We start from the raw sequence: 22,226 nt of genomic DNA, 5'->3' as shown, positions 1-22,226 counted from the left end.
CTGGAAGCCAGACTCACTTCTGGTGGCAGTCCTTGTTTTTCCACCTACAGTAGTGGAATTGAACCCCATTACACCAGCTGGAGATTTGATCCTGCATTCCTACAACCAGCACTCTCTGCAAAGTGTAAATATCTATTAAGGCAATTTTGTTGTGTGGATAAAGCAGCTCAGAGAACTTCCCCAAAGTTTTTGGTGGAGCTCTGCACGGCACAAGAATATTGTCACTGTGGAAATGCAGCTTCCTGCCAGAGGTAGGAATAGAAGGTGGGAATCAGGCAGCGCAAGATGCTTTGCTGATTTTTTTTTTCTTTTTTTTTTTGGAGTGAGGCCACAACTTTGCCTGCAGATTCACTCAGGGTCTCCTGCACTATGGAGCAGCCAGGGACATTTCAGAGAGGCACAGAGTAGCTATTCTTTATCAAGGACAATAGCATACCCCAGTAACTGTCTAGGGGAGTGCAGGTAGAAAAAATGCATTTGGCATAGAGCAGACTGGGACAAACACCTTTACAAGCTTGCAAGTTTTTGGATGCTTAATGTCTATAAGTAGGGAAAGCCTACACTCTGAAGTGCAGATTTTTGAGCGGATCCAGTGCTGTCAGAAGCACCAGGGTTCATCATCTGTCTGGCGTTGGGGGCCCACAATGCTGCAGACTTTGCAGGTCACAGGTTAAGCTGCAGATGTGATGTGCTGATGTGATATGCAATGGCACCTTTTAATCTAAAGTGGTGTGGATTTACATTTCTAATCTAGCCGGCTTTTGATCGTGCATCTTCTGTAGGTTCCTAATTTACTCGTTTCTCGTCTGTTGTCTTTTTCCTCCCTTCCATTCCTTCTATTTTGTTAAGCAGTCTCCAGGGCTTGTGTTTTGATCCGATCTTTGCCTGTGCAGTGCAGCTAAATGTAGATTCTAGGATTAGAGGCTTGCTAGAGTTCATGCTACCCTTGCCATTACCTCCGACCCCTCAAAGAGCACAAGAGAAGAAATAAGGTGCAATTTTGAGACTACCTAGCTGTTATAGCTCTACCAGAGTGTATAGTGCTGTGTGAAGTTTGACATGCATTGATTGCTCAAAGCTTAGCTTAATGATGCTCTGAAAAACTCAAGCATCCTTTTCCTTGTTTTAATTTATATTTTAACCACAATCCAGCCTTGATCAGTTGAGAATGTGCAGAACTGTATGTGGTTCTTTTTTTTTTTTTTTTTTTTTTTTGGAGGGGAGGGGATTTCAAAATACAGAGGCTGTTGTATCTGGATGCATTAATGACATTCAGTTGCTTCCTGATAACTGTTCCATTAATGTCTATCAACATGGCATCTTCTCTGCCCATAATCTCTTTGTGGACAAGGCAGCTTTCTTTGCAGAAAAGAAGTACTTAAAAAAAAAAATGCTTGCACAAAAAGAAAGCAAAATGTCAAGATGTCCCCAGATGAGATGCCCTAAGAGATTCATGATGCTGTAGTAGCTGTGAAGAAATGTAGATGTGACAGGCAAATGACAGTTAGGTACTTTGTCTGTAATCCCTCTGAACTAGTGGCAGCCACCTTCTTAAATATAGTGATTATCATGAGAAGCTTCTCCCCAAAAGTGGTACTTATGGTAGCTGCCATAAGAGGACATGGGATGCCTATGTCCTTTCTATTAGTCTCAGGGGACAGATATTATGGGTCAGGACTTGTGGAATAATGATAATAGATTAATATAATTATAAAACAGACTAGTTTCTGGAGCTGGCTTGCCACATTTAATGGATAAGCTGCATTTGCTAAACCATTTGATAAAATGGGCTCCAGCAGCCATTTGGCTCAAGTAAAGCAGGGAGAAGTTGGCTTCAAGTGGCAGATGGGCTGGCTCTGAAGCACTATTTCCATTGGATCTTTTTATCTAGAGCACTGACATACTGCTCCCTAGACAGCCGTCTGCAGAGATATTGCTGTGGCAGTGTGCCTTCTCCCCAGAGGTTAAACAGTACATCACTGATACCAAGATGGTAGCCATCTTCTAAACAGGCAACCATTATTTTTCTTGGACCATGGAAATGATATATCCAAGGGAAAAGAAATATATGAATAAGTAAAGTTGCTCACAAAAATGCCTTTATCTGAATAATTAACTCCTCAGCAAATTTTCCCATAATAAAACATGTCCTAATGAGCTATCAGGAGGAGAGGAAATTCATCACTTGCCTCACAAATATCAACTTGAGAGCACTGCTCATGTCACATGGCATAATTAATGGCTTGAGAGGGAGCATGGAGCAGCACAGTCAAAATCACGGTTCCCATCAGTCATCCCATGCCAGTCCAGCTCACACTGTTACTTGATCCGCAGGGGTTTAGACAGGCAATGAGATGGAGATATGGGACAGAGGGGAATACCGACAAATCTGTTACATCTGATCTTGATTTATCCATGTTGCTTTTCTGCTTATCAGTGAGGTGGCGATCACAACTGATCTCACAGCATGCTTTATTTTTGTCCCTTTTTTTCAGACTAATAGAATTTATAGTCTTTGGACATCACCCTCCGCATCGGTGAGCAACCCATCTCCCATAACACGTCAGCACAGGGACCCCTTGCAGCATACTGCCTGTAGGAGGTGGTGTTCAAGCTCTCTGCAGAAACCTCTGGCATTGTAGGTCCCCTCTGAGCTGCAGGCTGGAGATCTGAGATGTTATGTTAAGGTGCTGCTGCTTGCTGGTGAGGCTGCAAACATTAAGGCTGCCAAAAGCCTCAGGAGATAAATGTCCACAGAGGGGGACTCTTTGGAGGAATAGCACTCTGTAGTTGGATGGCAAAGCTGAAACGGGGAGCTAGTAATGTCGGGCCTTGTAACGAGAACATTAAATGGCTGTGGCGTCAGACCAAAGTACCCTCCCATCTGCGATCTCATCTCCAATGGCAGGTAGTAGCACGTGCTTGATTTAGTGACAAATGCAGGACTCTGGTAAATGCAGAGTGGTAATTTTGCACCTATACACTCCCAGAAATCTGTTGTTTTGGGACTTCCTGAGCTGACGGTTGCTTCCTCCCTTCTGTGTTCCATAGCTCTTGGTGGTCCTTTTTTCCCTTAACTTATCTAACCTTTTTCTGAACTGGTATTTATTTTGGGTCTCTATAGAATCTTGTGTTGAGCACCACAGGCTAATTATGTGCTGTGTGAAAGATATTCACCTTTTTGTTTTAAAATTTCTCTCTGATCTCTGATCTGTTTATTTATGTACTCTTTTCCCTGTGATACGAGAAAGAATGAATTGTCTTGATTTGAACTGACTTGATCAAGACCTTGTCTTGGTTTTACAGACCTCTGTCATATCTTCTCTACCCCAGTACTGCCATTTTAAAGAGACTAAGCCTATTTAAGTTTTCTTTGTAAAACACCATCAAGTGTATTCCAATAAAAGAGCTCAGTGTGACAGTCTAAGTTCCTGCCTAGCGTGGTGTCACATGAGAGAAGGGTGTGAGAAATTCGGTTGGCTGTGAAATGAGTGACAGCTGACAATTGGACCTCACCTTTCTGTGCACTTGTGCCTGGTGTCTCCACCCAACCAAGAGCTGCGTGTCAGTGACTGACAGTCACCTGAGTGCAGCTATGTTTTGCAAGTCTGTTAACATTTGCAAATGCCTGTATTTTCTGAAAATCTCAGATAAATGCTGCTTTGAGCTTGTTCATGAGGAAAGACAAATGTACATATTCTGCAAGTCACCCTCACTTTCCACCTCTGCAGTTGTTCTCTTGCAGCAGAGCCCTGTAGTTGCTGCTGGTAACATATGAGCACGGGGCTTTCCCCAGGCAAAGTGCCCTGAGCATCTGTTGGCCCCTTTTGTGGGCTGTGCTGTAAGCAACAACTCAGCTTTTATGTTTGTGTTGACCTCCCAAGTTAACTTCAGAAACTATCATCTGGCAAATCTGATGCATCAGATTTCAAAGAAAAGATTTTTCCAGCTCAGACCAGGTCTGAGTTCCTTCCAGATAAAGGACAAAATCCTTTGGGAACCTATCTTTGCTTGGAAGTAAGGTTAAGAGCAATAATCTTTCCTCCTTACTATTAGACTCTGAAACATCAATGAAATCTTTCTCCATTAGGATGCATGTCTGTTCCCACAGGGTCAGGCCAGTGCTCTATAACTCATCTTGCAAAATTGAAATACAATCTTTGATGATCAGAGTTGGGTAAGGATCAGAAAAATGGCCTGACACATCTCATCAGACAGGGGTATACTGACAAAAAATTTTTTTTTTCAAGAAGCAGAATCTGCACAAAAAACATCTTCCCTGTATAGATAGAGAAAGATTTCAAGATAAGACTCATTGGAAATGATTTAAGAGGAAGTTGAAATAATGTCCTCACTGAGAAGCCATCCTGCCTCTGCCTCAGAATTGTATCTGTAACCTCTTAACAGCATAGAAAAATAATTGTTTTGGTGCCCAGTCGAAAAATCAGCCTGAAATCCCATGTGCAATATAATCAGGGTCCCTGTCACTCATCTGCTCCTCTAAACACTACTCAGGAAATGTCACTGTGCCTTAAATGAGCAGATACAGACCTGGGATTAAGAAGTGATGTGAGACCTGCGGTTGAGCTCAGACTGGATCTGATTAGGAAATTAGACCAGGAAATGGCTTTACCTGGTACTGGAAATGAATTGTGATGTTTTATGTTGGAAGAAGAAATCATGTTTAGATAGAAAAATGAAACTCAGATTCCAAGAGTGGTGTGGGGCAGAGAACAGGTCCTGGCAGTGCAGAGTACAGTGGATGCCCACGCCAGGAGTCGAGCAAGCAATGCCCATCCCCACCAGGCATCGTGATGCTGTTGTGTGCCAGTTGTTGTTCCCAGAGCTGGAGTTGGTCCTTCATCAGCTCCATGCCCAGCCTGAGCTGTGGCAGAGGAGTGAATCAGGGAGCTCCCTGTGCCCGAGGGAGGTGGCCTTGCCTTCAGCCCTGCTGAGCTGGGGCTGGCCCTGCTGCTGTTTTGGATATGGCCAGAGCAGGTCCCTCTCTGGCATCCACTACATCACATCTTCTAACACATGTGTGCGTTGGTCACCTGCCATATTTTGGGGCCTCACTTGTTTGATTGCGCTCTCTAAAACACTGAACCCTGGGAATGGTGTTGCAAATGCAGTGAAAGGGGATCAGCCTGGTCTGTGTCCTGATCCTGCTCGGGATTAATTTTCTTTACCTCAAACATACTTCATCTGCCCACCAGGAGACAATGCAGCTGATCCAAGTCCTGGGCAGCCCCTCACCAGTACCAAGGCTCAACCCCAGTTCTCATGGGCCCTTGCTGGCACTTGCCATATCTTATATGTCAGATGGACCAGCTGGGCTAGGTACAAAACCACTGGGTCTGAAGATCCTGGGGTCCCTGTGCACCCTATCCCTTATTGCCCCTATTTGGACTGGTGGCCAGAAGCATGGGTTGAAAGGTGGCTGGGGCAGACGTTTCAAGCACGAAAGGGTTGCAGTAGTGCTGGGATCAGGTGCTGGGGATGGTTAATTTCCTCCCTGCTCATGGCTTCTGCTGTGGATTCATGGAGAAAGAGCCATAGGACCTAAGGGACACCAGGCTGCTGCACCCTGGCAAATTTTGTGCTTTGAATGTTTCAGACATCCTTTGGAGCAGGAGTGCAGTCATGGATGCTTGATGTCTGCGTCATCATCCAGTAATGTTTTATTTACATATTATATATGTATTATATTTATATTAGAAGCAGGGGCCAAAACCTACTGGGATCCAGCAGCCAGTATGAGTCCTTTTTTTTTTTTTTTTTTTTTTTTTTTGAAAGGGGAGTTGTCATGGGCATCAGTACAGGTGACACCAGTGCCCTATGTGATTAAGAGCATACCCAAGTGAGCTGGTACCCAGTTCTGCTGGGGAGGCACTGATTATTTAACCCCTTGGGTGCTGGGACATATCAGCAGTCAGATTCTCCTGAAGAAAGGAGATCCTCTGCAACAGCCCTTCCTCTCTATTCACCCCCAACCCTGCAGCCATCAGTATTTAGGAGGAAGGGGCATCTCTGCCTGTGGAAAAGGCAGAGGCTGTGCCCAGAGGATGCACTGTATCGCATCTTAGTGCATCACATTACATTGCATTGCATTGCACTGCGCATCCTCCCTCCCCACCCCCTGCTGCTGCAAGCTCGCTCCCTCCCTGCATCCTTCCATCCTTCCCCCCTCCTCCTCCCTCTCTCCCTCCCTCCCTCTGCCTGCGCAGAGCTGCAGACATGGCGCTCAACAATTTCCTCTTCGCTCAGTGCATCTGCTACTTCCTGGCCTTTCTCTTCAGCTTCATCGTGGTGGTGCCGCTGTCCGAGAACGGCAATGACTTCCACGGCCGGTGCTTACTCTTCACCGAGGGCATGTGGCTCAACGCCAACCTGACAGTGGAGAGGCAGCGCTTCACTGTGCAGGAGTGGGGGCCTGAGGCTGCCTGCCGCTTCAGCATCTTCACCGGGCTCCTCTCCCTGCTGCTGGCCACAGTGCAGGCCTGGCGGACCCTCTTCTTCCTCTGCAAAGGGCACGAGGAGTAAGTACCCTGGGGGAGGGCAGGGGGCTGGCCACCCCTTCCACAAGCTGGGGCCAGGGGGAGCAGCCTGGGGAAGGAGAGGTGAGCTGGGGTCTGGAAGCCTTTTCCTCTCCTTTCTTCCATTTTTTCATTTGGGCTTTTCACCATCCAGACCCTCCTGCTCCCCGGGAGGGGGTTTGGGGTGAGGTAGCACCTTGCTTGTGTCTGTCCACACATGCACAAGGTACATCCCCTGAACTGTCACTCACAGCCCTCTCGGGAGGTGAGGATGCTCCCATGCGGCCGTTTGGGGCCAGGGACCAGACTCACCACTGCGCACTCGCTGCCCTTGGCTAGGCTGTGAGCAGTGTCCAGATGGATCAGGCAGCCAGCCGCGGCGAGGATGCTGCCTGCCTGCTGTGGGGTGATGTTGGGGCTGGGACTCCCTGGTCATGGTACTCCCGTGCCACCACGCATCCCTGCAGAAGGACAGAGGCCTTCTCCGACTATACACTGGATGCTGTTTGATCAGTATGAAAAACATTGAAGCAACACGGTTGCATGGGGGAGGGGGAAAGAAGGGAGCAATTGCAAAATGCCTCCCCATTTTTATCCTGCTCTTGTGTTGGACATGGCAACTATTGCGAACAATGTTTATTGCCTAGCTATGACGTGAGTGCAAAGCTGAGTGCTCTCTGCAACAAGAGTAGAGCTGCACTGACAGTCGAGTACCTTTCTCAGACAAACTAAGATGCATAAGACTTGAGCAAGAGTAGCTGAGAGGCGTACCAATCCAGGCAGCAGCTCAGGAGAGCTCCTCTCTACTCAGCCGTCCGGTGACCTGTTTGCAACCTTGGTAAAGCCACTAGCAAAGGTAACCGAGGACGTGGGTGCTCCAAGGCCAGAGCCCTCTAAGTATCTAGCTACACAGAGGTGGGAAGGTAGGAGCAAGCACTGGTGGCTGGCTAGACAAGGAAAGCCATTTTTCCCTTGTTACAGAGACCATGCCAAGAGCAAGTCATTTGTCTTGCAGTTTTTTTGGAATAGAGATTTCTCAAGTCACAGGCTGTCACTCACATCTGGGTTTGTAATAACCTGATGCTGGTAATATTGGGGATTGAATGAAGTGTTTGTCTCTGACTCTTTCCAGCCACTCTTGGACTGCCTAATCCTAAAACATACTGTAGCAAGTATAGAGCAGAAATTTATTTCCGTATTAAAAATTACCTTAGAAGATCTAAATTTAACCAGGGACTTCTTAATACATTTGAACTCCCCTTCTTCAGGTAAATTCTGTTATAAACAGAAAAACAGGTGAGGCAGAGAGCCATATCCATATTGACTCTCTACTAGCATGGCCTGGCCTAAGGCCTAAGTGCAACACTGAACTCTGCTTCATCAGTGGAAGATCAAATTCTAGACCTTGGTGCCTGTTCTTTGCTTCAGGGTAGGAACTACAGTGAGGACTGGAGGTCCCATGAGAGTGCACTGAATATTCTCAGGAACAGCTCTATTTCTAGAGCTGTTATTAGTTCTAATGTTAGCTATATTTTTATTCAGTGGACAGCTAAAGCCTTTTCTAGCTCTCAGGCCAGAATACCATAATAAGGTGCGTACAATGGATTTGAGTTTAGCAACATTTGGAACGAAACCTAGATTAGGTGTGAAATCAGTACAGGCTCAGTGCCCATGTAAAACTGTAGTGTGCTCACACTAGCTCTCTCTGCTGTACGGTAGGTAGCTCTGGCACTCTGAAGTTATGAGCTGATTCAGTAAAAGTCCAGTGAAGCTGATGGGCAAGAATCAGACTGATCTCAGCATTCATCTAGCAATCAGATGTCCCTGGATGCAGGTCCCATTTTAGTCTGTAAAGGCACTCTGGAAGGTGATTTATTTCACTTCTGTGTCAGTGTTGGTATGGGATGACAGATCCTTTGGGGGGAACCTGGGCAGTCCCCTCTGTAGCCACATTGACCCAAGGGCAAATATCCTAGCCCAGGTGGGAAATGTTTCCTATCTCATTTTGTCTTAACCTTGTACCTGTAGAAATTAGGATCATTCAACCCTGAACCAGAATCAATCACTTAGAAAGACTTTAAGTTTCCATTTAATAAGCAATCATGGAAAATAAATGATTGAGGTTTGTGTTCTCTGGAGTGTGGAGACCCTTTCTACCCTCAGAATAATGACTGGGCACTGGTGGGCAGTTTGTTGCATTTGCCCTTACCATCTAACTTAGACAGGATGACCTGCCTCCTGGACTGGTCAGTCTTTCTCCAACACAGAGCAGATGTCTGAATTTCAGATTATGAAAATTTCCAAGTGCTACTTAGAGCATTTTTGTGTAACAAAGAGTTTGGTCAGATGAATGAAGAAGGGTTTAGAAAGTTTTAATTAACAAGAATTATGTGGTGGAGTTAAGCAGCTAACAGTTCATCTTTCAGTGAACCTCCGTTCACCCTACTAGAGGATTAAGGGCTTTCATGTATTCTCAGGGTTGGAGAATGAGTGGACAATTGCTTGTCCTTATGGGACCACTGTAAGCATCCCATCCCATATACAAACCACGGGCCTGGGGCTGGCCCTGGAAGTGTAGACTAACTGGGCTGATGTAAATTGATGTTCAGCTAGTAGAAAGTAACATACTGACACTGAAGCCAGAGATATCCCAGGAGAAGCTGGCCTGCTCTGCAAATTGCCCATAAAACCGATATTCATGTCATATGATGCCAGTACCCTGAGTTACATTGCTTAAAATGATTATAGCCATCAGTACTATATTGTTTTATTTTTAGTTTCCTTCTCCTAGGCAATTTTTGTCCCAATTATCACTTTAGTCATGAAATAATTTTAGCTCCAGTTACTATATAATTTGAGCTAATAACATTTATTTTAACAATGGTGATTTTTGTCATTATGGCTAATGAAAGCAATGCTGTGTATGAATAATCACTGCTTAGTATTTCTGATTTAAAGCCCGATCCTCTTATGGTAAAAAGTAAATGTAAAAAGCAAAAGACCTTACAAATGAGGATAATGTGACTCAAAATCATAATCTATAGTTTTTCAATGATGTTAGGTGTTCTCAATTAAAGCAGATGTGTTTCAAATGGAAACTGGTATCTTTGATTGTGCCCAGGGTATGCTGCTTAGAGAGATTGCTGATGCTGTGTTTCAGCTGTTTATGAGTTACATTTTTCTTCCCTTTTATTGCAGCTCTTTCTTTTATGCCTTCCTGAATCTGCTGATCAGCGCCTTTGTGGTGTTTATCACATTTATTGCTAGCACTATAGTGAGTGTAGGATTTAACATGTGGTGTGATGCAATTACCGAAAAAGGGAGCATGCCAAATAGGTTAGTATTGAAGAATATGTTTTCTTTCTTTCATTCTTTCTTTCTTTCTTTCTTTCTTTTGGTATATACACAAATGAACAGTGTTGCTACAAACTGTGGTTGTTACATGCAAGGTGAGCAAGGGGGAGAAGGCATCTATAATGTGGACATCTAGACTTTTTTTTTCTCTAGAATCAAAACATTGAAACTTTTTTGCTTTTAGTTTCCCAAAAAGCAAAGCGGCGTTGATTGTTTCTGTGGTATTTCATGGCCTCTTAAAGAGTCCCCAGCATATGCAAAAACAACAAGAAAAATACTGTCATTTCCAAAGGAGAGCTATGTTTGGAAATGCTCTGCAAAGGGAGGGAGTATGGTCTTGTGAGCAGGTCAGGGAACTGGTGCCTTGCTGTTCTGGCTCTGCTACTGATCCACTGTGGGACATTAGGCAAGTCACTCGTCCTCCCTGTGCCACTAGGCACCATCATCTAAAAATGGGTACAAAGATGCTGGCCTCATAGCGGTGCTGTGGACACCCTGAGATCCTCAGAATGGAAAGTACTTTAGGAGTACGAAGTACAGCTGGTTGGTACTTTATTACAATGTACAAAATGTACAGGGGCTAAAATGGTCTGCTGTGTTCCACAGTGTTTATGCTTAGTGTAGGAAGCGGATAATAGGTTGAGATAGATTTTTCTATCAAAAAATAACAAAAAGAGGAAAAGGTGACATTTTATGTCATATGATATTGAATAACAGTACTATGTAAAGCATACATTTATGTTGCACACTGTCATATGTTGTAAAATGCCATAGTAAATGTTCTGTTTAGGGCTGCAACGATTAATTGAATTATTCGAATATTCGGTTAAAAATTGTATCTCAATTACAAAAACCGCCTAATCGAATATTCGGATATGAACCCAAGATGACCGACAGCACTGAAAAGGACAGAGAAGAGGCTGCAGAAACCAACCAAGAGATAGAAAGCCAACCTCAAAAACCTGGGATTTTTTTCACAACACCAGTAAAAGATCAAGTTATTTGTAAAATCTGTAGGCAGCCTCTATCTCACCATCAGAGTATCGTCTCTTTGCGAGGGCAGCCGAAACAAAAACACCCCACACTCCCTTCTTCTGAGGCTTTCCTGATGATGTCAAAAGGTAATGGAGGCTCATACACTTTGTTTCATGGAGGGGTGAAGTGACCAAGATGGGGTGACACCAGATATGTGTATGCGGCAGGCTCTGGGGGAGTCAGAGAAGAAGGTTTTAGGGAAATTGTTTTCATAATAACTTTAATAATGCCACTTTATGGAAGACTGGTGTTATTACTGACATCATTACTGTGTATTTTTAAGTAATCATATGCCTTTTTTAGCCTACTTTTAGATAAAATTGGCAAGTCACCTAGTTACTGAAAAAACTTAGATATCTCTTGATAGAATATGTCATTGTGACTGTTTGAAATACTTTTAAGATGTTGCTTCATTTTACGCTTGGTTTACCTGTTTGGAATCTCTGAAATAACTTTCTTTTTTTTCCCCCAAATGCCTTCTTTGAGTAGCTGCGAAGAATTACAGGATATAGATCTTGAACTGAACTTAGAAAACTCTGCTTTCTATGACCAGTTTGCTATTGCACAGGTAGGTCAGACTAGGTCATGGTTCTATTCCAGTTCATTTACCATTTTCTCATTGACCTGGGATTGTAGGATCTAAATTAGCATCCTCTGAAATCAATGTGAATGTTTACACTGACTTCAGTAAGCGCTGAATCAGGATACGAGTGAGCGACACATTTGTATTTTAAATTCCAAACAGATAGTTTCAAATGTGAACATGTCAAAACCTGACTCTACCACTGATCTTACTACTTACCATGGAAAAGTTATCATTTCTGCAAAGAATAAGCTCTACAAAGGACTCAGCACTCTGGTGTCCTGGAGCCCTTCCTTATTGCTGGGAATAAAAACAGAAGGCTTGAACTGCATCAGACCATAGGTCCATCTAACTTTTTCTTCTATGAGCTTGTTTGAGCACCCTTGAACCCACAGAAATATGAGTCCAATGAAAATAATGAATAAATACTGTCATTTAGATAGGGCTTTTTTCCAATGCATCTTTGCGAATTAGACCCCTAAGGCTATAAGACTATTTTATTGAATATGTCAGCTCTGTCAACACTAAAAGTCAGCGAATATTCTCACTGTCCTTTGAAGACTGAATTAGATGAGTATATATAGGCACAGCTCGGCAAGTGGAACAGCCCCACTCATGCAGGGCTGCACTCATACAAATGCTGCTCAAGGCTGCCTGGGGCACTGCTTGTAGGCAGCTATGCCTTTTGGACAAAAGCTACCTTTGTGTTTTCATTGCCAGCACTGGTGTCTAGAGACCCAGCTCCGACATCTCTGTTTGTAGGGCAGAGATACGTCATAAAAGTGACCCCTTTATATAATGCTAGTCCATGACCAGACTGTATTTTAGCAGATTTTGCCAGGAGCTGTATTTAGCTCATAACCTGCCAGTTAATGGGAAGATAACAGAATTGAACCTGTTTATCAGGCATAGCTTTGAGTTCATGGGAACTAAAGTCCCAGCTGTGATATCAGGGTGGATTGTGGATAATCTATATGTAGGAGAAGACATTTCTCCAACAGGGAACCATACCTAAAAAGTCAAGGTCTGCGCATATAGCACTGCCGTTGGAAGACAGCTAAACACAGCACAGTGCAGAACGACCAGACTAAGTTGTTGGATCAGAGCCCCTCTTCCAGTCCATGTCCCTCCAGATGTGAGTGCTGTTAGCCTGCAAGGTGCAGCCTGTGCTCCCGTGACCTTTGCATACAAGTGCATTTGAGGAGGCTGGGAGTGGAACAGCTCCAAGGAAACACTGTTCAGCTGCAGGAGCTGAACCTGACAGTGGCAAAGGGAACCCTGAAGGAGATTATTGGAGAAGAGAACCAAGCAGGGCACAAATCCTGCTTGTCTTCTAGTATCTGGGACATGGTAAGCAGAACTGAATGACAGCAGGAGAATGGGTCCGTCTGCAAAATGCAAATCAGTTTCTTTGAGTCAGGTAGAATGAGAAACCCAAGAACAGACCAGACTTGCTGCAGAAAACAAACTTCCTTCCTTGTGAGCGCAATGGTTTCCTACAGCAGGCTTTACTTACTAGGAGTGCTTTGAATGGAGACAATTTAAGAATTACAAGTTAAGAATTACATCTGGATAAAATCTGGAAGGGAAAAAACGGGCAGAATAATTAATTCATATGTATGTATGCAGAAACAAGCACACGCCCACACACAGCCCGCCTCTCTCTGCTTCCCTCCATTCCGACGTTTCCATCACATCAGAAAGATTCTGGGGCTTTCACTGAACTTGGCTAAATCTATTCAAATTCTTTCATATCAAATATGCCAATAATAACAAAATATTAGATATCTGAATGTTTTTAAAATAACATTTCATTAATGAAATAGCACTTAGGAAATGAATACAAGGCTTCCAATTCTCTATATATTGTAATTCAAAGCCAGATTAATATCTTTTTAATCACAGAGTTTGTAGAATAACTTAAAAATATTTTTCCTAGTGAACTGAGAAAGCTGTAAGCATCAGAAGAAGTGCTTAGGAGACTTGCCAAAGTGCATAAGCTATGTAGGAACATAAACTCCCTTTAAGAACAGTGCCATTGGTTATCCAAATTGGCTATTAGAGTAAATAGCTGTGTTACTATCTGGAAGTGTTTAAATTGTTTTTATATTTTTAATAAAAAATGCAATATGTCAAAACTGAAATACAGGGATTCAATTAGTGTTTCTTTGCTAAAGGCGTAACAGAAGCAAAGCAGAATTTCTGCCAGAAAACCTTATTACAAATGAACCTCCTCTGAGACACGGGAGACCTACATTCAAGTACCTGAATCAATTTCTAAAAAACGTTGAACAAGAGAGATTGATCAGTTGGTGATGGGAGTTTTTGGAGATTCAGGGATTTAAGCTGAGCTCTTTCATACCACGTATAAAACAGCCAGTAGGCATTTGAATGCACTGGAATGGGTTACTCTTGCTCTCTTTATTCATCCTAATGTAATTAGTTATCCTGGAATGTAACAGGTTTATTGATAAGATTTTCTCCATAATATTTTGTATAGAAGTGCCTTAAAGTATTTACTTCTGCAGGGGGTAATGGCAAGGCCAAAAGAACATAGAGAGAAAGTTTTTGAAAGCCTCTTTAAATATAACACAATTCCAAAGTAACTAAACTAAAATGAAACAATCCCAAGAACTTTGGGATGGCCAAAGTGTCAAAATAGGAAGGTTGGCAGCTGCATGTGGATTATATAGAAATCTTTATTATTGTCTTTAATACTTTTTACTTTATTTTTTTCTAGTAAATAAAGGGATTTTCCTTTAAGCTAGGAATAACTTGACAGAATTGAGAAACTGTGGGGCCAGGACCTCACGGGGTGGAAATTGGGGTGACTACATAGATTTTGGCTGAGTTGAGATTCTAGTCTTTACTTAGATGGTTGACTTCAACATTACAAAACAGTACTGACCTCTTTACCATTTCTTTTCTTCTGTAGTTCGGTCTCTGGGCTGCCTGGTTGACTTGGCTGGGAATTACCATTCTGGCCTTCCTGAAGGTTTATCAGAACTACAGACAGGAGGACCTGCTAGATAGCCTGATCCATGAGAAGGAGCTGTTACTAGGAAGATCCTCTTCACGAACCTCTTTGCAAGATGAGAAAAGTGGCATGATCTAAAGTGTAAGCAAATTTCCAGGGCAGGATCTAGATTTTGTAATTCCGTAGTGTGAGCTAAAGTTGAGTCAGAGAACTGAGTGAGATCTTTTCTTTCCTGAAAAGACATGTATTTGGGAACCACCCAGTTTCTTAATGACAAATTCTTGGCAGATGTACTTCTGTTAGGACACAGATAATGAACTGTCCCAGGTGACATTAATGCAACAAACTGTCCTGCACATGTATGGAGCAGCACTAGCTGTAACTGGCTCTTGCTAGCAGAGTTCCCACATGCTACTACCGACCTTTGGGGGAAGTGACTGCTTTTGAGGACTGTGCTGGCAAGACCAGGCTACAGAATCTAGACTATTTCTTCAAACCATACTGCAACAACAGTTGTAATTGGGGCTGTGTCCAGTCCCCGCTCCCTCCTCTCTCCCTCTCTCTTTTTGCCAGTAACGCTGCCCCCATTCTCACATTATTTTTAAGTAACTGCTGCTCTGATCCAGGTTCAGATGGAACTTCGCTGTCTCTGCTTTCGCTGTGTGTGGACACAGTGCTGACAAACCTGCTGCTCCTGCTCTGATTTTGAGTTAGTTTAGAACATATGGACCTTTGTTCCTGACTTTATTCTTAGTCTTAGACAGTTGTAGTGAATTTCATGAAAGCACTATATTATTAAAATATCTGTAAAAAGCTGTGTATCATTTGGAGGGGTGGTGGAGAATACTTGTGTTTTTATTTTTTCTTTGATTTTTGCATGACAAACATTTATTATGGCTTCCTAAAATGCAATGTAGCTAGCAACTGCTGCAGCTTGCATAGTAAGAGATTAAGCTGAATATATAATATTAATGCTTGCACATTCATACATATAACTTGGTCCCTATTACTGTATACTATTCAATTTTGAGTATTAGAATTTGTGTGATATTCATTTCATAGAAGGTATGCAAAGTTATTGTAAAATTTTGCATATGTAGTTCAGTTCTGAATAGGCCCACTCTCCCCACTCACAGGCAGGAGTACCAGGGATAACGATTTTTTCTGTGAAAAGAGAGAAGAATTTAAATTTTCACAAAGCTCACTAGTGACTTTGTTGTTGCTTTGGGGCTTTTGGCCAGTGCTTCAATAAAAAAGGTGAGTTGTTTGAAGTGAGAAGGAGATCCAATAGTTAAGAAGAATTGCTCAGATGAACATGGGATTTGCATGGCAGAGAATGAATGTTGTGCTAAAATATAGACAGTTATCCCCAGGTACAAGATACACAGCAGTCCATAATTCAGCAGAATACTTAAGCCAGCAGTTAAGTTTAGGTGCAAGAAGATTTTTGGTGGGTATGCTGACATTGCTGCTTGAGTTGAGACTGAATTTACTGCCTTATGAGTGCAAACCATTTGCATCTATACTGCCTGGTGGATGGTGGGGGAGGGAAAGAAGGTAGCAAACTTCTACCCCATCTATCTTCAGTTTCCCTGTCGAAAGAGAGAGCTGTCTTGTTCCATACGTAAGGTCTTGTGCAAGCCAGCACGCAGACAGCCTGGATGAACAGGTACTCTGGCTCTGAACAAGAGCTCCAGCCTGTAGCTAGCACAACCGTGCAGATTTACTGTTGTCTTCTGGGAACTATTTGGTGCTTAAAGATAAGTACCCGATTAAATGTTTGGCTGAATCAGAATTTGAAAGCTTAAGAATCTCTTGAATTTTTAAGCGTTTTAGGGCATAAAATCCAAGATTACATTTAATAGCCAAATTGCTCTCATAGGCTTAGCAAAAACCCTCCATGGGTTATAAGCAGGGAATAGGCCCTGATAACCTCCACCACTCATAATCATAGCTGGTCAAGGCTGCCTGTTGAGAGATTCTGTTTTTCAGCACTAATTTCTGCCCATGAGGGAAGATAGTTCCTGAGAAAGCTTTACAGCTGTGATTTTTTCTGCAGTTGTGAATTGATACCAGAGGAAAAGAGAGGGAATCCTCAGAGAGAGACAATTCAGAGATCGAATTTGTTAATACCAATTTAAAATTCAAAGATCAGGACTGTTGGAATAGTTTTTAAATTCAGCTGATCTAGTAAGAGAGAGACTCTTGCAGACACCTAAGTGCTTTGCCAGGGAGCCTTCCCCTTCATGTCCTGAAGAAAGAGTTAGGGCCTGAAAGTTGCCCTGTTTCCTCAGCTAGCTGTTTCCCTAGCTCTTTCTCCAACTGTAGAGAACTCTATTTCTCCTTCCGAACTTGCCTTCATTTCAGAGTCAGCACTGACGTCTCCTCCCACAAATTACTTCAGTGTGTACCTAATCTCTCTCATGGGACCATGCTGCTGCTTCGTAGAATATGTTTTTGCAAATCACACTTAGGCTGAAGTAACTTGTAGACTGGGACAAGAGTTCCCTGTTCCTTCCCTAACGGTTTGGAGAACAGGGAGGCAGTGGGCAGCAAGTGTCTCTTCATCATCTCTCCTTCTAGGCATGTGAGCTAGAGCTCAGTCACTGATAGTGAGGAGGAAGAGGATCCTGCTTTCTAGTGAGGTTGTCCAGAGCTGATGCTTTTGTCTACTCCTTCCTGTCTCTGGTCTTTTGCTCCTTCTACTTCCGTGAGAAGCAAACAGCCTGGAGTTTCTAGTCTTGTTGTGTTTTGTGGGTAGCATTTTCATTAATATTTGTCACCTTGACACAGTCTTCATTGTTCTGCAGCTCAAAAGACAAAAAGTGTATTTTTAAAAGCATCCAGGCAGGCAGGAACCCATCTCCAAGAAAAACTCAATTGGAATGAGATACATCACATCTTTAGCTGCCTTTGGAAATCCCAGCCCCAAAATGACATGTGCAAATTCACTTACTAGCTTTGATACCAATGCTAAGTCTCTCTGGTTCATTTACCAGAATTCTCCTACAGCCAGTTGCATTTCTCTGCAAGTTTAATGATGCCTTGGCTGTTGGAGTTGGCCTGTAAGATGGAAATATGCTGAGGCTCTGCTCTGAGTCCCGCATGCAAAAGGTTTCTCCTTCTCAGCTTCACACACTTGTCCAGAGGGAGGGAGGCAGGTGTCCAGAGCAGGAGCATCACCGATGTTTGAAAGCAAGACTAGTTTTGAAGGAAACCGCTGAACAGCTGAGAGGCAAGAGTGTGAGGTGAGCAGCTCTCTGGCTGATCTGAAGGAGGAAATGGGTATTGTTCATGGATGCCATGTCTGAGCCTGCTTGAGCTTTTCTGCTTGCATTTAGATTTTTGCAAACTCTTCCCTTAAAGCTTGGACACCCCAGCCAACTTGCTGATACCAGACTGCAAAATGTGTTAGAAAGGCAGTATTATTTGTATATACATTCACATATATGCACCATTCTAACCTGTACTGTTAGTTATCTGTTGCCAATCAGTGCAGAGTTTGGCTGGAGTAGGAGTTTGTCTTAGTGCTACTACAAAGCCTTCTTTAATCTGCCTTCTCCAGAAGTAGGCTTTTGGGAACACTTTAGCAAGAAGGCCATTTAAAAAAGTCGAACGCTGTGTGGTATTTATGTTTCCCTGTTCGGTATTTATGTTTGCATTTTTTTTAATGCTATATGATCCAAAAGGAAAATCTTGGCGGCCTCTGACCATGCAGTCCCTCCTGTTGCCCACAGCAAAGCTGTGGGCCATGCTGGTGCGAACTGTGGATTGCAGTTGTTTGGATGCTACTTTCCTTGTGACTCAATGAGTCTTTGCTTTGGCCTGTGTAACTTACTAGTAAGACAGTGAGAGTTTTCGCACAGCCCTACCTTGTCAAATGCAAATTGATACTTCTCACCAACACGCGGTATTGCCACAAAAGTATTTTGTTATATTGAAAATATTACACCTGTCCTGGCTACCAGCTGTGTTTAACTTCCCCGTCAATTCCCTGCCAGCAGTGTACATTGGGTTAGAAAAGAATGAGCTAAAAAGTTTTGGTTGAGTTTTCAGATCAATACTAGTTTTTTCTTTTATTTTTTTTAAGAAACAGTTGAAGCTATTTTTTGGCATAGAATTTTCTCCTGAGGGTAAAAAAGATGTGTAGCATCTTATCCCATGAATCTATGAGACATCTTTCATCCATGGATTTTCAGTAGGAATCACAAAGGTAAGAGCCTGATGATTCACTTTAAACACTGAAGGATACATGCTTACTATGGAAAATAATAATTTTGCTTAGAAAAATAATTGTTATTATCGTCAATGATGGATACCTGAATACACTCATGAAGACATTCAGTGTCAGGGAGGTGGCATATGTGTATATGCAGCATATACACAGATGTATACCAGAGACAAATCCCATTGCTTAACTATGATACAGGTACAAGCTCTTCTGTTAACTGGTGGAGTGGATCAGAGTACTTGTTAGGTTGCCTTTACTTTCTACACTGACTTTCTCTTAGCTTTAGTGTCTTTAGTGTCTGTGAAGTGACACTTAGGATATGACCCCCGAAGGTGGATGTGGGCATGATGTGAGAGGAGTGGGAAAGCACTGGCCAGTGCCCCAGCTCTGCAGGGCTGGAGTATGTTTCCAACGGGGAGGGGAGGGTTGAAGGTGCTTTAACTCCTCCTGCCTCTGGGTACCGTTCTGATGTTATCTGGTATCTGTCCTGCTAGGAACAAAGAGTTGCATTTCTCTTCATAGCCTTCCCCCACCTACACAAAACATAGGAAATTTACCCTGTGTAGTATTCAGGATGGAAGCAGAGTTGAAGGAAATAAGAGCATGCACGTTACAGTTTTATTGCATGACCAGAGGGTACATTTCCCTATGAACAATATTCCCAGTTCATGAATTCTGCCCTGTAGTCTCCTAAATGACAAGTGAGCCTGTCACAAACACGATTTTATCACGAATTCAAGTTAATTTAAAATACAGATATCCAAGAGACAAATAGAATATATTTTGAAAACTGTCTCAGTCCCTCTGTTTACAAACCATATTCTTCTGCAGCACAAAGCAATATTCTGACTCAAAACAGCTAGCTTGTTTTTAACAGACAGTCAATTATTTGTGGAAGAAAAGATAAAGTGATAAAGGAGCACTGACATTGTTTTAGAAGTATTTCTGTTCACCTTATCCTCTAAAGTGTATGTTTCTATTCTTGCCCTCCATAAGAAAGAGTGAATCTATCTTGAATTGTATTTTAATATTTACATCCAAGAGTTGTGTTTTTTTTTTTTTTTTTTTTTTTTTTTTTTTTTTAAAGTGGCAAGATTCCACTCAATTTCTGAATCTAACAACTGTGTAGAAGGCAGCACTTTGAAATACTCCTGCCATGGAAGGGACAAACCACAACTGCACTCTCTCAAAACACTTCACAGTTGTTTCTGATAGGTTAGACTGCAATTCGCATAATATATAGCAAGTACTGTTTATTTAAATGTAGGTATGTAATTAATAGTATCTTTCCATTCTGTTGTTGAGAAGAATATTCATATAGCTGCTTTCTCTTGAAATTTAGTTTCTTTTGTCCAGGCCAAAGAGTGTAATTGAGCTGATATTGCAAACACAGATTAATGTGAATGTATTCACCTGAGTGCTTAAACTTTTCTACCTCTCATAGCTGCTATAATTGCTTGAGCTGTTGTTGCTTACAATAGTCAAAAGAACCGTATCTGTATATGAGTCTAAATTCTATTTTCATAGATGACTTAAGAATTTAGGAGTTAGCTCTTACCAATTTACTATGAGATCATGTTCCCTAAGAAATGGGCATAGACACCTAAGAAGGGCTGTGGTGGTTTTGGAACCAAATTAAAAGTCGGGGGAAAGAACCGTCTGATTGATCAGATAATGACACTTGCAGTTTTTTTCTCACTCAAAAGAAAAGCCAGCAATCATGATTTATTAGACATAGAAGATTATGGGTTACCTGAAATGTTGCATTTCACTGTGGGCCAGAAGCGATAAACTGTCTTGTTATTACAGCTCAAAGAGGCCTTCCCCACAGTTAGATACCTACAGAGAAGTCACCCCAAATGTGAGAGGTGCTAGTTTAATCCCTTCCCCTGCTGAAGAGATATGAACCCCACCTACCATCCAAATGCTCCCACCACAATGTTCTATATGTTCCTCAAATCTTCCCAGTGGGGCTTTTTCCACTTGGCTTAAAATTCTGAAATAATGACTTTTTAGCCTTGTGGTTGTGATGTTTATCAAAGAGATAAAGCACTCAGCAACAAGAAATGCTCTTTGAAATAACTTAAATTATTTGTATAATGTGGAAACTCAGTTAGAGAAGTTTTTGCCTCCACCTTTCCCCTGAAATATATTGTAAGGTGAGGGTTGAGATAACCTACAAGGAGGTGGGAATGAAGTTCAATTTTACCATTGACCTCCTGGGTGGATTCTCGCACAAGTGGGTAAATAGCCCTGTGAGGAAGCTATGCTTCATCTCCTCCCTGTTTTTTCCCCCGTTTTCCCCAAATTGGGGGAAATTTGATGTGACTGTGTAAACAGGTTCTGAACAGGATTTATGAATGTGAATGAAATTGCAGTTCCTGTGGCAAATTTTACTTTTAGGGAAAAAAAAAAGAAAAGTTTCCCACTTTTTCTGTTTTGTCGCTTGGGCTCTTTACAGTCTGATGCCAAATCCTTCCTTTTATATAAGCCAGGCCTGACTCTGGTGACACAGTATTTTAACAGATTCACATGACTGGTGCCAGCATTCCCTCGAGGAGCCCAGTGGTTTTAGACTAGTGAAATATTAGATCATAGATCAGGAAAGTAAGGCAGTAAAGTGTTTGAAAATCAACTGTCATAGTGTTCCGTATGACACAGTCCAGAGCTTTCCGTCCACTCATTCCTACAGCAGAGGGAATTATTATTATTATTATTTCCCTATAAACACTGAGAAGTCGAATAATTTGTGTCTAAAATACAGCACATCTTTCTACAACATGCTCGATCTTGTTTTAACGAATGAACCACTTCCACTTTCAAGGCTACTGCCATGATTTTAACCCTTGCTGTTAAAACAGTGTTCAATATTTGACTTCAGAAGGTGCTTATAAGCTCCTTATCAAACTACAGTCTTTAAGGGTTGAAAACAGTCTTTTTGCCAAATCATCCCGAGGAGATCTTTGCTGAGCAGCGTCCTTCAGGGGTGGGGAGGAGGAGGGCTGCGCTGGGGTCCACGACCGGCGCACACTGATTACATCCAAGTGGTATTGCTCAAACACTCGCTGGATAAGACTGAGGCTGTTTCTCAGCCCAGGTCACACAACTGAGAAATCAATATATTGTGATCTGAAGTGCACTACTAAAAGGTTTTTGCAGGTTTATATTAAAAAGAAAAATCAGTTCCACTGACATCTCCTTCCCCTGAATTGCTGCTTCTCTAAAACATTCCTGCAAACTTTCAGGAGGGCTTTGTCGACATCAAACTGATCCAACCTTATTTCTCATGTCTCTTTCTGTCAGAGTCAGGCAAGCACTGCTGAGGGCAACAGGAGAGTGCCATAAATCAGAATAAAATCAGTGAAGAAAACTGTTAGTGCGTTTGCTATGAGAGATTTCAACAGGTGAGGGACCTAGTGTGGCAGTGCCCAAGCTGGCAGAACTAACACTGATTTGGGGCTTAGCTTGGCCTGTTTGGTCACAGTCAACTCACACTCACTTAATAAACCA

The 22,226-nt window shown here is 42.5% G+C and overlaps 1 protein-coding gene across 1 annotated transcript; it reads left to right on the top strand.

The window, feature by feature from the left end:
• Positions 1-6,237: 6,237 nt before the first annotated feature.
• On the top strand, positions 6,238-14,717 carry TMEM179 (transmembrane protein 179). Its single transcript, XM_062577574.1, has 4 exons — positions 6,238-6,539; positions 9,735-9,872; positions 11,415-11,493; positions 14,444-14,717. Exons 1-4 carry the CDS (start codon positions 6,238-6,240, stop codon positions 14,621-14,623), a joined length of 699 nt encoding a protein of 232 aa, XP_062433558.1. The 3' UTR covers positions 14,624-14,717.
• The last annotated feature ends 7,509 nt before the right edge of the window (positions 14,718-22,226 follow it).

Source organism: Rhea pennata, chromosome 5 (assembly GCF_028389875.1).
Source record: "Rhea pennata isolate bPtePen1 chromosome 5, bPtePen1.pri, whole genome shotgun sequence".
Lineage (NCBI taxonomy): Eukaryota > Metazoa > Chordata > Aves > Rheiformes > Rheidae > Rhea > Rhea pennata.
This window is presented reverse-complemented; position numbering and strand designations above follow the sequence as displayed.

What these genes read in the sequence shown, in the direction of transcription:
- TMEM179 (XM_062577574.1), top strand. Translation starts at nt 6,238, where the DNA reads ATGGCGCTCAACAATTTCCTCTTCGCTCAGTGCATCTGCTACTTCCTG. An exon ending in CTCTGCAAAGGGCACGAGGA is followed by an intron (nt 6,540 to 9,734) that starts GTAAGTACCCTG and finishes CTTTTATTGCAG; the next exon opens with CTCTTTCTTTTATGCCTTCC. An exon ending in AAAGGGAGCATGCCAAATAG is followed by an intron (nt 9,873 to 11,414) that starts GTTAGTATTGAA and finishes TTCTTTGAGTAG; the next exon opens with CTGCGAAGAATTACAGGATA.